Genomic DNA, 14,339 nt, shown 5'->3' on the forward strand with positions numbered 1-14,339 from the left:
AGGTGTTCGCATTGGTCTCATTCACTTTATGCAAAAAATAAAAAAGCTTAACAGCATTCAAATTTTGATTTAGAATTTGAAAGTCAACTTTATTCAGTACAGGGTAAGCTTACAGTAACCCTATCCCTTAATTAGGGATGTCCTGATCTGATCTCAACACTCAGTAGGGGGGCTGATCAAGGCATTTTTTGACTGATTGGGAATATTTAGCTTATACATCATCCGACCCTTTGTTTTATGTCAGCTGTTACTCAAATATTATTTTTACTTTCATGCAGAGCAACACGGAGCGCAGCCTTTGTCACGTCTGCTCCACTAAGCTTTCTGTCTCTCCTCTCTGTTGAACTTAAGAACAGTGTCTGAGCCCCTCCCGCCGCGAAACACCACACACCATAAACACACTATGATGCTATTTATTTACGTTATTTACCGCAGTTATGAGTATGTATGTCATTACGGTTCAGTCAGAGAGTCTCGTGTGTTGCCTTTTTTGCGGTGTTTCTCCGCCTACTCTAAGGAAACAAAAAAACGTGATGGGGACGTCGCTAGTCCCAATCGTTTTCCGCTGCATCTGACAGCAGCACCAGTTCCTGTGCATTCCTATTTTGGTAAACAGTCTTATTTAGGGCCTCTAAACAAAGGTTTCTCTTAATGGCTCTGCACAACACACACATTGTACTGGTTCAGATTTAGGGAAATGGAAAACCCACATTAACACACACACAAATATGCACACAGTTATATTCAGATCACCTAATCTAATAGTGCTTCCTAATGAGCACTTCCTAACAGCTAAGTCATTCCTGCTGTGTTGTCAGCGATTAAGCCAAGAGGCAGGAAATGTTTCTCTCTCTTGAATTGATAAGAGTCTGTGTGTGTGTGTGTGTGTGTGTGTGTGTGTGTGTGTGTGTGTGTGTGTGTGTGTTTTGTTCTCAGTTTCTTACTAACACAGTATATCAATTAGTTTTTGCTGAACACATTACACCATATGTGTTAATGTGCAGATATTATTTAACACATATACAGATATTACATTTACCTCAGTGTTCATAAAGGCCTGTGCCTGCAGTTACACTGTTGTTTTTAGTGTGTGTATGTGTGTTGAGGGTAGAGTCCTCAGGTCCAGATAAGAGCCCAGAGTTTACTGTTTGATGGCGGTGATTCCACTCGTCTGACTGCTGGATGCCGGCCATAACTTGACTCTGATTTCCGACCACTCTCTCCTGACACACAACCTCACAAGCCACATGTGAAACACATGGCCAGACGTGCATTTGCAACAGGAAATGAGGAAGAATTTAGGATGACGAGGCTCACTGTTTGATGATGAGCTGTATTCCTTTTTTGAAGTTTCAGCAGCTACAGTGGATTTAGTGCATCTGTAGGTATGCAATCCACCAAAGCCGGCTTACAATTTCATAAATATTGCAGCCACACAGGAGGGCTACATTGACACTGTATTCTGTTATTGGTCTCCTTGTGCTGCCTTAAATTTTCTCTCACCTGTATCTGGTGCCAGTAGCACTGGATGGTAGTGTAACAGGGTTTCCCACGCATTCATTTATTTGTGACAGCCCACCACAATTAAAAAATCTAACACCACATTATGATTTTATATTTTTGGATCTGGGCTGTTCATTTGGAGCGTTGGAATATATTGAAATATATATTTATACTGTTTGGTCATTGATTGCACTACACTTCCAGGGTGCAGAGCGTACTCTGGGCACAGACAGAGCAGTAGAATGCAGGGTGCAATGAAAGTGAAACGTAATTGTTATTGGGTCTAAAAGTTTGCTTTTAGCAGCAGCGGCTCATCTCATCCATTATTCTGATCAGCTCAGACCAGATAAATAGATCAGTTATCCATCCTGGGACTCAAACTGCTGCTGAGGGAAAACAAAACTTATTACAAGTTTTGCTCCGTTCACGGACCTTCAAAAACATGCACATCTAGAGAGTTTAATAAATACATACACACACACACACACACACACACACACACACACACACACACAAAAAAGGTTTAACGCTTGGGCAAGGTGGGAAAATTGGTTTATTTATACAAATTATAGTCGACTAAGTGGAAGAATACCATACTTATTGATAAATGATAACGTGTTTGATAATCATAGGCAACTCTCTAACCAGCTCTTTTTGTCATCTCTGGAGGCTTTTTACTTGCTCATGTATGTGCACAGCTGCTGGCAGAACTCGTCCAAGAGCATAGAGCTGTTTAAGTAGTTAAAGGAAAGCAGTGGCGCTCTTTCCTCTCGTTGCGCCCTCTTCTCCTGCAGTGGCACCTGACTGGAGAATTAACGCCACACGCCGCTTATCTCACTGAACCACTCCCAATATTTGCCCAACAGTAGTTAATGGAAACCTGCAAAAATCTTTGAAAATTTTATGAAAACATGTTGAAAATATTTGTGCTACTTTTCAATGGAAATGCAGCTATAGCTGCTTACAACACAAAGCATCCTGATCTCACAGGTCACTTTAATCTAGTGCTGCTGCAGGCCGACGGCGGAGGGTGAGTGGGTCAATCCTGTGTGTGTGTGTGTGTGTGTGTGTGTGTGTGTGTGTGTGTGTGTGTGTGTGTGTGTGTGTGTGTGAGGCGAGTAGGGGGAGGGCAGTTGAGGGAGAGAGAGGGAGATAAAGTAGGAAAAAAAATATTTCCTCAGGGCGGACAGAGATGGAAAAGAGTGGGAGATAGAGTTTATAATTGATTCTCCACCCACGGCCCAGTGTCTCCTGAGTGAGATGTGACCAGGCAGAAAGCTCAATGACTAATAAAGGTGAAGGATAAAACACAAACGTGGCCTTCATAATGACGAGACGTCTACAACTCGAGCAGCTGTAGACACTTCATACTGTGTTTTTAAAGCAGCTCCATTCATCTTTTTTTTTTTTTAAAGATTATCTTAACATTTATGTACAAGGAAGCATAGAAGCATGGTCACTATTATATAATGTAGAATAACTTTATAAAAAAAAGTCAAAATAATAGATTATTAAGCAAACACACTGAATGCTTAATTATTGCTTTTATCTTCTTGAGCGTAGCCCACAACTCGTTCATGTCTGTCCTTATTATTGGACCTTTTCTCTCCTATTTTATAGTTTAAAAACACACTTTCTTTCCCAATTTTTCTTTCTCTTATTCTCTTTGTAGTTGTCAATTTTCCACTTTTGGTTTACTCACCCTAAAACCAGCTCCATTTGTTCTCTGTCTTCTCTTCGTCTGTAGGTGTTCAGCGGTAAGCGTCCAGACGGAGGAGACTTCCCCCAGCAGGGCCAGCCGGCCTCCTCCTTTCGTAAGCTGTCTCCCACACCTCCACTGGGCCTGGGGGAGGGAGTCCTGTCCACACAGCCCGGTGGTGGTGCTCCTCTCGACGGGCAGCAGCAGGCTCTGACGTGCCTCATCCCAGAGAAGGACCTGACGCTGTTTGAGAAGCTGGGGGACGGCTCCTTTGGTGTAGTGAAGAGAGGAGAGTGGCTGACGCCTGCTGGGAAGGTGGTGAGGAGACACAAATTAAATTTATGATGTGTTAAATAATGTGTGTTTTTTGCATAGAACATGCAGCTTATTTGCATTTTGCGCTGATGTAGGAATTAATCAGAGCAGGTGCATGAATCTGTGTACTCAAACTGTCAAAAAAATTGTGATAGTGCTTGAAAGAATTTGAAAGCACTCGGCATTCATTTAAAGAAAAATGCCTTTTTTAATAAACAAGAATAACAACATGGTTATCTCAAAATTCTGAGAAAAGTTTTCATGGGAGAAAAAAATGTTCTTATTTTTCTAAATAAATGAGATAATTTCATTGATTCAGAAATACAAAATTTACAAGACTATTATCTTATTAAAAAACACTTTTCTTCATAAAGGCATTTGTCACAATACTGAGCATATAATCTTGTTCATTAATAAAAACAGGGCAAATATTTTTTCTTGAAAGACTTTGTCATAATACTGAGATAATGATTTTTAAAAAAATAAAAACGCTTTTAATAATCCTGAAAATGTAATTTTCTTAATTTGTAAAAACGAGGCATTTTTTGTCATAATGTTGAGATAATAATCTCATCAGTTAAAAAAAAAGGGCAGTATTTAAATGAGGACTTTTCTGCGAATTCTGAGAAAACAATCTTGTCAATTCAGAAAAACAAGACGTTAAAAAATTTTTTTCTTTGATCTGATTTTGAGATAAAATTCCTGTTTATTAAGAAAAAGGACATTTTTGTCATAATACTGAGATTATGTTCTCATTGATTCAGAAAAAATAAGCAGCATTTTTTATGAAAACGTATCCAGAATTCTGAGATAATAATGTTCCCCCCCAAAAAACTAAAAATTTTTTTAATTATTTTTTTTTTTTAAATTCTGAGACAATAATCTTATTTATTCAGAAAAAAAACAGGGCAAATAATTGTTTTTTTCTGAGGTAAAAGCATTATTCTCCGGTTGGAAAAAAAAAATCTGGATACTCAGAATACATTTTAAACCTAGTCTGTGTCCGTGTTTCCAGCTGAACGTAGCTGTGAAGTGTCTGAAGACAGATGTGCTCAGCCAGCCCGACGCTCTGGAGGACTTCATCTGTGAGGTCAACGCCATGCACTCCCTGGACCACCAGAACCTCATTCGCCTCTACGGTGTGGTGCTCACACACCCAATGAAGATGGTAGTGGACCCACAGAAAAAACGCACACACACAGGGAGGAATATACACACACATCAGTCAGCCTGTACTCTCACTTACACCCACACACACTTAACGCAGATGTCCCTCTCAGCCGGCTTCATGATGTTATAGTCTGTTGGAATCAGGTCAAGCATATTAAAGGGCAAGTTTGGTATTTTTCAGCCTGGACCCTATTTTTCCATGTGTTTGTGTCTAACTGATTTCTGAAAATGGTCCACTAGAAGCACTTGTTTTTTGCAGCTGACAGGCTCAAATTAAAATTTGAAGTGTCTAAAAACACATTCTTACAGAGATACACCTCTTTGTTAAAGAGTAAGATCCTTTTTGTTTAACCGGAAACAGCAGTGAAATCAATATCACAAAACCGACCAGACTCCTTTTAAATTAACAGTGATTTTATCACTCTTTATTCAAAGTCGACAGAAACAAAATAAAGCTCACAAAAAACATTTTGCTTCATATTTCCACTGTTCAAGCAATCATCCACTCTGATTTGGTTGAAATAAACCCATAATTCAACCACTTCGATGTGGAAATATGCTCTATACATGCTAAAATTGCTGGTTATTTTAATGGAGTCTGGTGGGTTTGGCGATGGTGATATTTGGGCTGTTTCTGGTTACAGAAACAGGATCCTCACTCTTTAAAAGGTCTGTGTCTGTAGATATCCTTTTCATAATTGTTGTCAGATGCTTGGAATAATAATCTGAGCCTTCGGACGTACACTGACAAAGCGAACATGCCCCAAGTGGTTACATTGCAGCCTTTCTCGCTCAGTTTCAAAAAATGTTGTTCGCTTAGACACAAAAACATGAAAAAAAAGGACCAAGGTTAAAACAATACTAATTTAAAGTAATAATAGTTACCCTTTAATGCCTTTATCATAAGTGGAGAAAAGAGGGGAGACAGGAAGGGAGGGGAGCAAGTGGACTAAAATAAGGGCTGACATTTCAATCTTGTTGTTTTCATCATGTTATTATATTCTAGTTATTTCGTCTGACGTATTTTTGATTCATTTTGCCAAATAGTTTTTGGACAAAGTTGTGATTACCAATTGCCAATGTCTTTCTCCTTACTGTCTGTCACTTTCTTCTTCATTTTTCTTTCTCCTTTTCTTACTCTCGACCTCAAATAAATCTTTCCTTTTGCTTTTTTCGCTTAAATCATTAACACAAATATTCATGACATTGACATTTCAGTTACAAAAGAAAAACAAAGTCAAAGACAAAAGCTGACAATATATTTTTGCATCCTTGAAGATTAGTGTATCTATTGATTATTGTTTCAGTCCAGTCCAGTCCATTTTTCAAGTGCTTTTTTGTAGTCTCCTTATGTTTGTCCATTTTTCCATTGAAAAGATTTCTTCCACAATTGTTAACCGTTGGTCCTTTGTTGGTTTTTAATAGCTTTCTTGCTTGCTACTAGCAGTATTTTGTCCAAATATCTATCACTTGCTATAACATTTTCTTCAGAGAATTTACAAAGAAAAAGCAACAAACAGCTATCAGGGGCCTCATATCCAAGTATATGCTGTAGCTCCTTACATACCGTTTCCCAAAATACACAACAAATCAAAATTCCTTTTTCTTTTTACTTAAAAGTTCCTCTTTTCACCCACTCTGTCTCTCTTTTCCCCTCTCTGTGTCCTGAAGGTGACCGAGCTGGCTCCTCTGGGTTCTCTGCTGGAGCGTCTGCGTTGTGTTCGTCCACAGGGCCCCGTGTTGATCCACACTCTGTGTCAGTATGCCGTACAGGTGGCCTGTGGCATGGCCTATCTGGAGCAGAGGAGGTTCATCCACAGGGACCTGGCAGCCAGGTAGGGGGGGCAGACGACTTTTTAAGGTGGACTTAATACGTTTTAGCAGCTGTAAAAAGGTCAAAACATACTTTCACAGTCTCTGTAAAACCTATTTTTCTTTCTGGGATTTTTTTATTTTTTATTGGTGAATTATTTATATTGCTTCTCTTTCCCCTCCACCCAGAAATTTACAGGCCATTACAGGGAGACTTGGCCCACAAGTAAAATGAGTCAGCCGTTGGCCGGCTGCACAGGGTGGTCTAAGTTCTTGGTTTTGCCCAAATTAGTCACTTTCACTTAACTGTTGACACGACGATGATGCTTGAGAGAAGTCTAAGTAGAAGTCTGGCTGGTAGAAATGAGTCATTTTCACAGTTACAGCTGTGATAAAATGGTAATGACTTCACGCCGCTGTCACAGTACGCCAAACACTAAGAGGATTTGTCAAGCTGCGGTTTTAATTGTGTTCGTAATACATCTCAGGTTTATTTGAAGCTGTAAATTTAAAGTCTGCAGTAGGTCATGCTAAGCGAACTGTAACTGTTCTGCACATGGACTATATTTTATAAAATTGGATCACATTCTGAACGTTGCTCAGAAATTGACCATTAAATAAATCTGTTTTGCTCATCTTCCACTGAGGTTGAAACCATTCACCGAAACCATAATGGGATTTAAATTTCATGCTTTATGTCATGTTCAGTTTAATGATTCTTTCTCTCCTCAACAAATGGCCAAACAAGTCTTTATTTAAAAAAAAAAAAAGAAAAAAAGTCTAAAACAAGAAAACCTTCACAGATATACTCTTCTTTTTTTGCCGTATTTCCGCGGCTTTGTGAGCATCTGTGCAGTGTGTGTGTATGTTAATGGCATTAGTGGTGTGCAACCTGAGTAAAACTTTAGAGTTAAATCATATGCCACTTATTTTAAATTGTAGCCAAAAGGTTATATGATGAAAACAGCTGCACACCAAAATCCCCAAATACTTGATGAAAAAGGGAGTAGGTCACACAGTATTAAAAAAGAGGGGCGTATGATAGACAATGACTTCGGTACTTTTTTGATTTGATTTGATTTCTATTCTATTCTCTGTCAGTCTGACAGTCGGCCCTTAAGTTTAAAAGTGAACCACTAGGCGGGTTTCCATTAAGTATGCGTACTGGAAACACGTCACTTTCAGAAAAAAACAAACATTTATTGCAAAAAAAAAAAAGAGTTTATGCTGGCATGGGATGGTATTTTAGGCGATTTTAAAAAGCTACATTTCGCTAAACTGCCATGGAAACACTTTTTAGTCTTTCCTAGGTCACGTGATGCTATTGCTAATCCCTTATTCGTGGCCGCTCCCACGTATAAGGGGCTCGCCTTTCCATTATTGCTCGCATCATACGGCTACGTCGCCTTCAACTGGAAATAATGACGGCTGGTACGGTGGCTGCAATAGAAATAAACCTGCTAATTTTTTGAACATCCATCGCCAGGCTTCTAGGAGAAGTCGCATAACATCACTCAGCGGAAGCACAATCATCTTATAATTGTGTTTAATTGACATTTCGAAAATATCTCTTAAGTTTTCCACAAATCTGTAATGGAAACCCACTTTCTAGTTGGTACTTCTTGACCGTACTTAAAAGACCCTCCCTTCTCAGGAACATCCTGCTGGCCTCGGCTCACAGAGTGAAGATCGGTGACTTCGGCCTGATGAGGGCGCTGCCCAACAACCACGAGCACTACGTCATGCAGGAGCATCGAAAGGTCCCCTTTGCATGGTGGGTGGACAGAGAGAGCAGCGCAGTAAGCAGCGCTGTGCTTGGATGCTCCTCAGGGATGGATATGAGTGGTTTTAGTGGTTAGGGCGTGAACGTGATTTATGTTACTGCAGAAAGTTTCCACAGAAAATTCTGACCGATCACAGCTGCATTCCTGCCGTGATGATCAATCTTACAAAACAATGCTGGCTGTTTTTCTTTTGGTCTCTGTCGAATTCTGTCACGCAAGGAGTGAACAATCCATCTTTCTTTTTATTCTTTTCATTCATATTAATTATCAGTTTTAGTTTTAAGTTTCCAGACACAGTGTAGCCTTGAAATATGCTTTTAATGTTTGTGTAGCCACCCTGAAATACTAATTAAAGTACCTTTTGGCTTGTATATATACATACATATATTGGTATACTAATAATGACATAAACAGTCTTTTCATGTACGTCGATTAATGTTGGTGATTATTGAATACCGAAGTAAATCTGATTATTTTTCACATTAATGATTTAATTCCTTTTTTTCATTCATTTTTATTTACAAAGACAACTTGCATAAATCAGAATTTCTGTAAATGCGCCAGTGTTAGCCATCTGGCTATTTTTCTACTGTAGCCTGTACTACTGTATTAGTGGTGGTAATAGTATTAGTAGTGAGATCTTTATTTTGAACATGCCAAATCAAATAGAAGAACAAATTAAAATATAAGTAAGAAAAACATCACCACATCACATATTCAGTAAACAAACTAACAACTAGGAGTAGTTGGAAGTGAAAAAATTAGTACCACTGCTAATACTAACCCCTTTTTAAAAAAAATATATACGTGCAAAAAATGTTAATTTTTAACATAAATATTCCCAATTTATGTCCCAGTATTCATCATACAAGCCTTGATCTAATCAAACAAGAGTTCAGACAAAAACAAGAACAAGAATTAATCTGAACAGAAACTCTTGTGGACCTCAGGAAGTATGCTGTAGCTAATGAGAATCCTAATAAATTAAACCAAACTCAACATATATTTGATTTAATGTTTTTTTTTTTTTTCCATCTTGCTGCAGGTGCGCTCCGGAGAGTCTGAAGACCAGAACGTTCTCTCACGCTACGGACACGTGGATGTTTGGAGTCACTCTCTGGGAGATGTTCACACATGGCCAGGAGCCGTGGCTGGGCCTCAACGGGAGCCAGGTAAACAGACACAGACAAAAATATACTACATGTATACGAAACCAGCTTACAGCTGAAGTAACAAAGGCAGACCCAGAAAACAAATCACATCTATTCACACGCTTATTCAGAGGCTTTTTATCAACTACACTAGAAGTTATGTGAGGCGATGCTGGCTTGTAATTCTGTATTCTTCATTTGTCCTCTTTAATTTTCTTTCCTTTGTCAAATGAAAACCCCCAGATCCTACATAAGATTGATAAAGAAGGTGAACGCCTCCCGAAGCCTGAAGACTGTCCGCAGGACATCTATAATGTGGTGCTGCAGTGCTGGGCTCAGAAACCAGACGACAGACCGACTTTTGTCGCCCTGCGAGAGTTCCTGCTGGAGGTAGGAGAGCAGACTTTGGGTCACCAAATGTTGTCTATACAAGGTGTTCAATATTGTTTAGCAGAAGACACTTGATGGTAATCAGAAAACAAGTAAAGGCGAGACATATATAAAATACACATACGAGTATTTTGATACAGTTTAAACTTGTAGTGTACTGAATATAGTAAGTGTATTGTTTTATTTGCTTTAAAAATCAATTTAAGCACACTTTCTTTCAGAAACAGATAAAAAGGAACAGTTTGTGTAAAAGTTGTGCATCTGCCACCACAACTATAGAAAGACGGGACATATACATCCAGGACGCTGTCTGGAAAGCGTTTGAATTATAAAAAAAACATTCAATAATCACATTTGGTCAAGAAAAAATGATTTCGCAGTGCAAACTGCTTTCTGCATGAAAAGATACTGCGGTTTATTGAAAATGTGGAAATTAAAGAGTGGGTGTTCTCTGGTGGATGCAATTTAAAAAAACAACACATAATCTGCTCCAGGACAGATCATTTGTGTTTTGTGTGCTTGCATTTCTTTTTAAAAAGCAAGTGTTTAATAAATTACCCTGAAAATGTTTTCAGTGTTCCAAGCTTAATCCAACTTGTTTAAAATATAATTTAATACATTACAAATTACGTTTAGTGCATATATTCTGAAATCTGTAGTGGAATATGTTTTAAAAATATTGAATAAATAAGAATTGTTCAGTGCTCCCTCTGCAGTGTTTCATTGCATCAATGGACTTTTAGCTCCACCTGGTGGATTTACTGCAGAGTAGACGAGCTACAACATGGCTCACTCTGAAATGTTTTCAGTTTTTACGTTTTACTTTGGTGTCTCGTGTGTGTTTTATCTTTTGTGTCTTTGGATGTGTGTTTTTCAGACCATGCCCACAGACATGTGCGCTCTGCAGGACTTTGACGAGCCCGACAAACTCCAGATCCAGGTCAATGATGTCATCACCATCATAGAGGGGAGGTAGGTGTGAGGAGGTGTTTTAGACCTTTAGATCTGTAACTGTAACCCAACACACCTTCCTGCAAACCTCATTACTCAAAAATACTGTGAAAGAAATAAAATGCACCTCTTTTCCCTAAATAGTTTTTTTTCCAGTTGCTGAGCTCATCTATGTGCATTATTGAAATATTTTTAAAGTCTATTAAACCTTAGAAACTTGGATCAACATTAGTTTTGTTGTGCTGCGTTCAGATGCCGTTTACAAGCTATTTGACCCTTTAGAAAACTGAGCAAATTAGTTGAATTTCTTTTGAAAACATGGGGGATGTCCCATAACATCCCATGAATTGCAAGACATTTTACCTTTTTAAAAAAAAAAAGGTAAAAAAAAAAGGTCAAAAGAAAATAATCAAAAAATGTGAAACAATGTCTAGGAAACAATATTTAGAACTATAATAATTTCATATTTAAAATTCTGATACATAGAAAAATATTTTAAATAAACACATATTTAAAAAATATATATTTTTAGAACTTTTTCTAGGTAATTTTCTTATTTGATTTTAACTTCTATCTTGCTTATTTCCAGGTAATTTTCTTGTAACTTTTTAAAACTTTTTTCCCCCTATTTTTTGGGCATGTTTTAGTTTTATGTAGCTTTTTTTATAAGTAAAAACAATTTGCTTCAAGTTTCAAAGGGTTAAACTTAACCCTTAAATATTAAAATGTTAAATACTGAATTGCATGTTGTGGTAATGCCCCTCAGATGACTCTCCATGTTTCATCCTCCGTATTTTTACGTCTCTTTCAGGGCAGAGAACTACTGGTGGCGAGGTCAAAACAAGCGCACCTTGAAGGTCGGCCCGTTCCCCAGAAACGTGGTGACATCAGTAGCGGGTTTGTCGGCTCATGACATCAGTCGGCCGCTCAAAAACAGCTTCATCCACACAGGACACGGAGACAGCAACCCTCATCGCTGCTGGGGCTTCCCTGACAGGATCGACGAGTGAGGAGCAGCTTCTGTTTATTAATGTCACCTGAGTTGTAATAAAAAACTCTCACCAACAGATGGCAGTAGCACAGCAATACAAACATCTAACTAAATTTATTTGCCAACACCAAAGTTTTTTGATTCAGTGTTTGATATTTACAGTTATTAAGCGTGTCCCTCTTTCCTCCAGTTTGTACCTCGGTAATCCCATGGACCCTCCTGATGTCCTGAGTGTGGACCTCAGCGGTGCTCGGCCCACACAGCTACCGGGACGAGCTAGAAGTGAGTAAAAAAAAAAGCAAACTGTAAACACGTGAACCACGCTATAATGATGACTATTTTAACGTTAAAAACCCTCTCCGTCAGCACGCTCCATCTCTGGTTCAAAGTCTTTAGTTGGCGTCACTCATCCAGACTCGTTTGTGTTTGTAACCAGAAGAAACTGGTTTGATTTTATTGAAAAAACATGGGAAAAGGGAAGAAATATCCTACAAATTTCAAGAAATAAGTGAAAGGTGACACGAGAATGACCTCAAAATTATTTTGAAAAAATGGAGTTAGAAAACCTTTTTTTTTTTAAATAATTAAAAAATCTGGAAAACTATACTAATTACTTAACTGTGTTTATTACTTTAATTACTATAGTATTACTAATTACTATAATTTTATTTTTAAAATTATGTTATAGAAAAAAAAATCAATATTATTGACACAAATACAGAGCGGCATCACTTTTGGGTGACAGGATAAAAGAATGGGTGACAGGGTGATAGGATATCAGGGAAGTGGTGTAAACACATCTGTCACCTCAGAATGATCAGATTCCACATTAAAAGGTTAGGCTGTTTATTTATTTATATATTTATTGTTGTTTTGTTAACATTCACATGATAAATTGTGAGTTTAAATTTTAAATGTGTGCTGGTGCAGATCTTATTTTGGAAAAATTGCCACCAAATTTTTTTTTTTTTTCACTTTTCTTTAACCCTTGTTGATAAAACATTAATATGCAATCTGACATTTGCTTCTTTCTTTTTCCCCCTAATATTTCCTGCTGTCGTTTTTTTTCTGTTTCTCCTTTTGCACTGGCGGTATTTGCTTTTATTCCTCCAGAGGAGCCTCCTCCCCGCCCTCCTCAGCCAGCAGTGTTAATCAAGAGTAAGTCTGGTTTCTCTCAGCAGCTCCTCACCCATTGCTCCTGCCCTCTCTGTTCCCTCCTAGCTCCACTCCTTAAAGGTACATCCCATATTTTTTTGTCTCTTCCTTTGCTTGTCTTTGCAGTGATCTACTTTTAATTTCCCTCCTAACGTCATTATTCTCCATCTTTCCACCTTTGTGTCCCTCTAACAGGTGTGCAGTGTCCTTGCTGTGCACAACAGGACTAACTTTGAACCTGGAGACTTTTTTGGAGTGTTTTGTGGTGTGATCAGTGTCATTACTCTCTAAATGTTTTTTTCAGTAAAGTAACAACTGTTGTTGTTTGTGTCTCCAGAGCCTTGCTATGATCCCGTAAACGACGACGAGGATCTGACTTCCACAGGATTAAAGAGATTATCGCTTCGGAAAACGGGTTCTGTCAAAGGCTTGAAACTGAAACCTGCTGCGTGGGTCTCTGCCTCCAAACAGAGCGCTGGCCGGACTTCAGGGTCAGGCCACAACCCCAACAGCGAAGTGTCCCTCATTGACTTTGGGGAGGAGTTCCCTCCGCCCACACCGTCCCCCTCCCCTGTGGTCGAAATCCAGATTCCCTCGCTGGCAAAGCTGGCGCTGGAAGCAGAGAACATCCTGGACCGGACTCCGCCTCAGAGTCCGTCTAGATCGCTGCCCCGCCCCCTTCACCCGACACCAGTGGTGGACTGGGACGCCCGGCCGTTACCTCCGCCCCCGGCCTATGACGATGTAGCTCAAGACGAAGACGATATGGAGGTACGTGAGGAGGTCACACATCAGGGGTGTAAATCACTAGTTTCTTCATGATATGAGATTATGTTTGTTGGAACTCTGTCATGTAAAGGGTCACCAGTTGTTAAAAGTATAGCTATCATACATAAATATTCATTATTTAAAATAATCATGAATTATGTTAAATATTTTTACTTAAAATCATCTTATTTTAAATAATTAAATAAAGGGTCCCCAATTGTTAAAAGTATAACAATCAGACATAATTAATAATCATTATTTAAAATATTATGAATATATTATGAATAATATTAAATACTTTTACTTAATTTACTTAATGTCATCTTAGTTTACAAGGTAAAAAAAAGGTCACCATTTGTTAAAAGTATGGCTATCAGAAGTAATCGCTAATTATCAAAACATTTAAATATTAATATATTTAAATATTCCCTCACTGCTGCATTTATTTCCTCGAGCAGGGACTGTCTTTTTCTTAGCTAGTTGCCATTTTTTACCTGACATTGTTTGACGGAGACACCGACAATTTTAGGGAATTTAAAATGAAGGAGTTTCTTAAAGATGATGAAATGGATCGATATCTTTACTTTGCATCGACATTATTGGATCGTTTATCAGTGAATCAATACATTGACCCAGACTGAGATCGTTGA

At 38.4% G+C, this 14,339-nt stretch overlaps 1 protein-coding gene across 7 annotated transcripts in view; it reads left to right on the forward strand.

Moving 5' to 3' along the window:
- The window catches only part of tnk2b (tyrosine kinase, non-receptor, 2b), a 78,701-nt gene that overhangs the window by 51,417 nt on the left and 12,945 nt on the right, over nucleotides 1-14,339 (forward strand). For 3 of the 7 annotated variants that reach the window (XM_088085847.1, XM_088085845.1, XM_088085846.1), the window contains 11 exons: nucleotides 3,251-3,520; nucleotides 4,533-4,685; nucleotides 6,359-6,522; nucleotides 8,154-8,273; nucleotides 9,329-9,455; nucleotides 9,678-9,824; nucleotides 10,702-10,796; nucleotides 11,587-11,781; nucleotides 11,957-12,048; nucleotides 12,880-13,002; nucleotides 13,259-13,692. In XM_088085847.1, coding sequence (XP_087941973.1) covers nucleotides 3,251-3,520; nucleotides 4,533-4,685; nucleotides 6,359-6,522; nucleotides 8,154-8,273; nucleotides 9,329-9,455; nucleotides 9,678-9,824; nucleotides 10,702-10,796; nucleotides 11,587-11,781; nucleotides 11,957-12,048; nucleotides 12,880-13,002; nucleotides 13,259-13,692 — 1,920 coding nt within the window. Of the gene's footprint in view, nucleotides 1-3,250; nucleotides 3,521-4,532; nucleotides 4,686-6,358; nucleotides 6,523-8,153; nucleotides 8,274-9,328; nucleotides 9,456-9,677; nucleotides 9,825-10,701; nucleotides 10,797-11,586; nucleotides 11,782-11,956; nucleotides 12,049-12,879; nucleotides 13,003-13,258; nucleotides 13,693-14,339 lie in introns of those variants that run through there. The other 4 variants (XM_088085848.1, XM_088085850.1, XM_088085851.1 and 1 more) reach the window with 4 other exon arrangements.

The sequence above is a fragment of the Plectropomus leopardus genome, chromosome 12, assembly GCF_026936395.1.
Source record: "Plectropomus leopardus strain MGB_pleo_1.0 chromosome 12, ASM2693639v1, whole genome shotgun sequence".
Taxonomy (NCBI): domain Eukaryota; kingdom Metazoa; phylum Chordata; class Actinopteri; order Perciformes; family Serranidae; genus Plectropomus; species Plectropomus leopardus.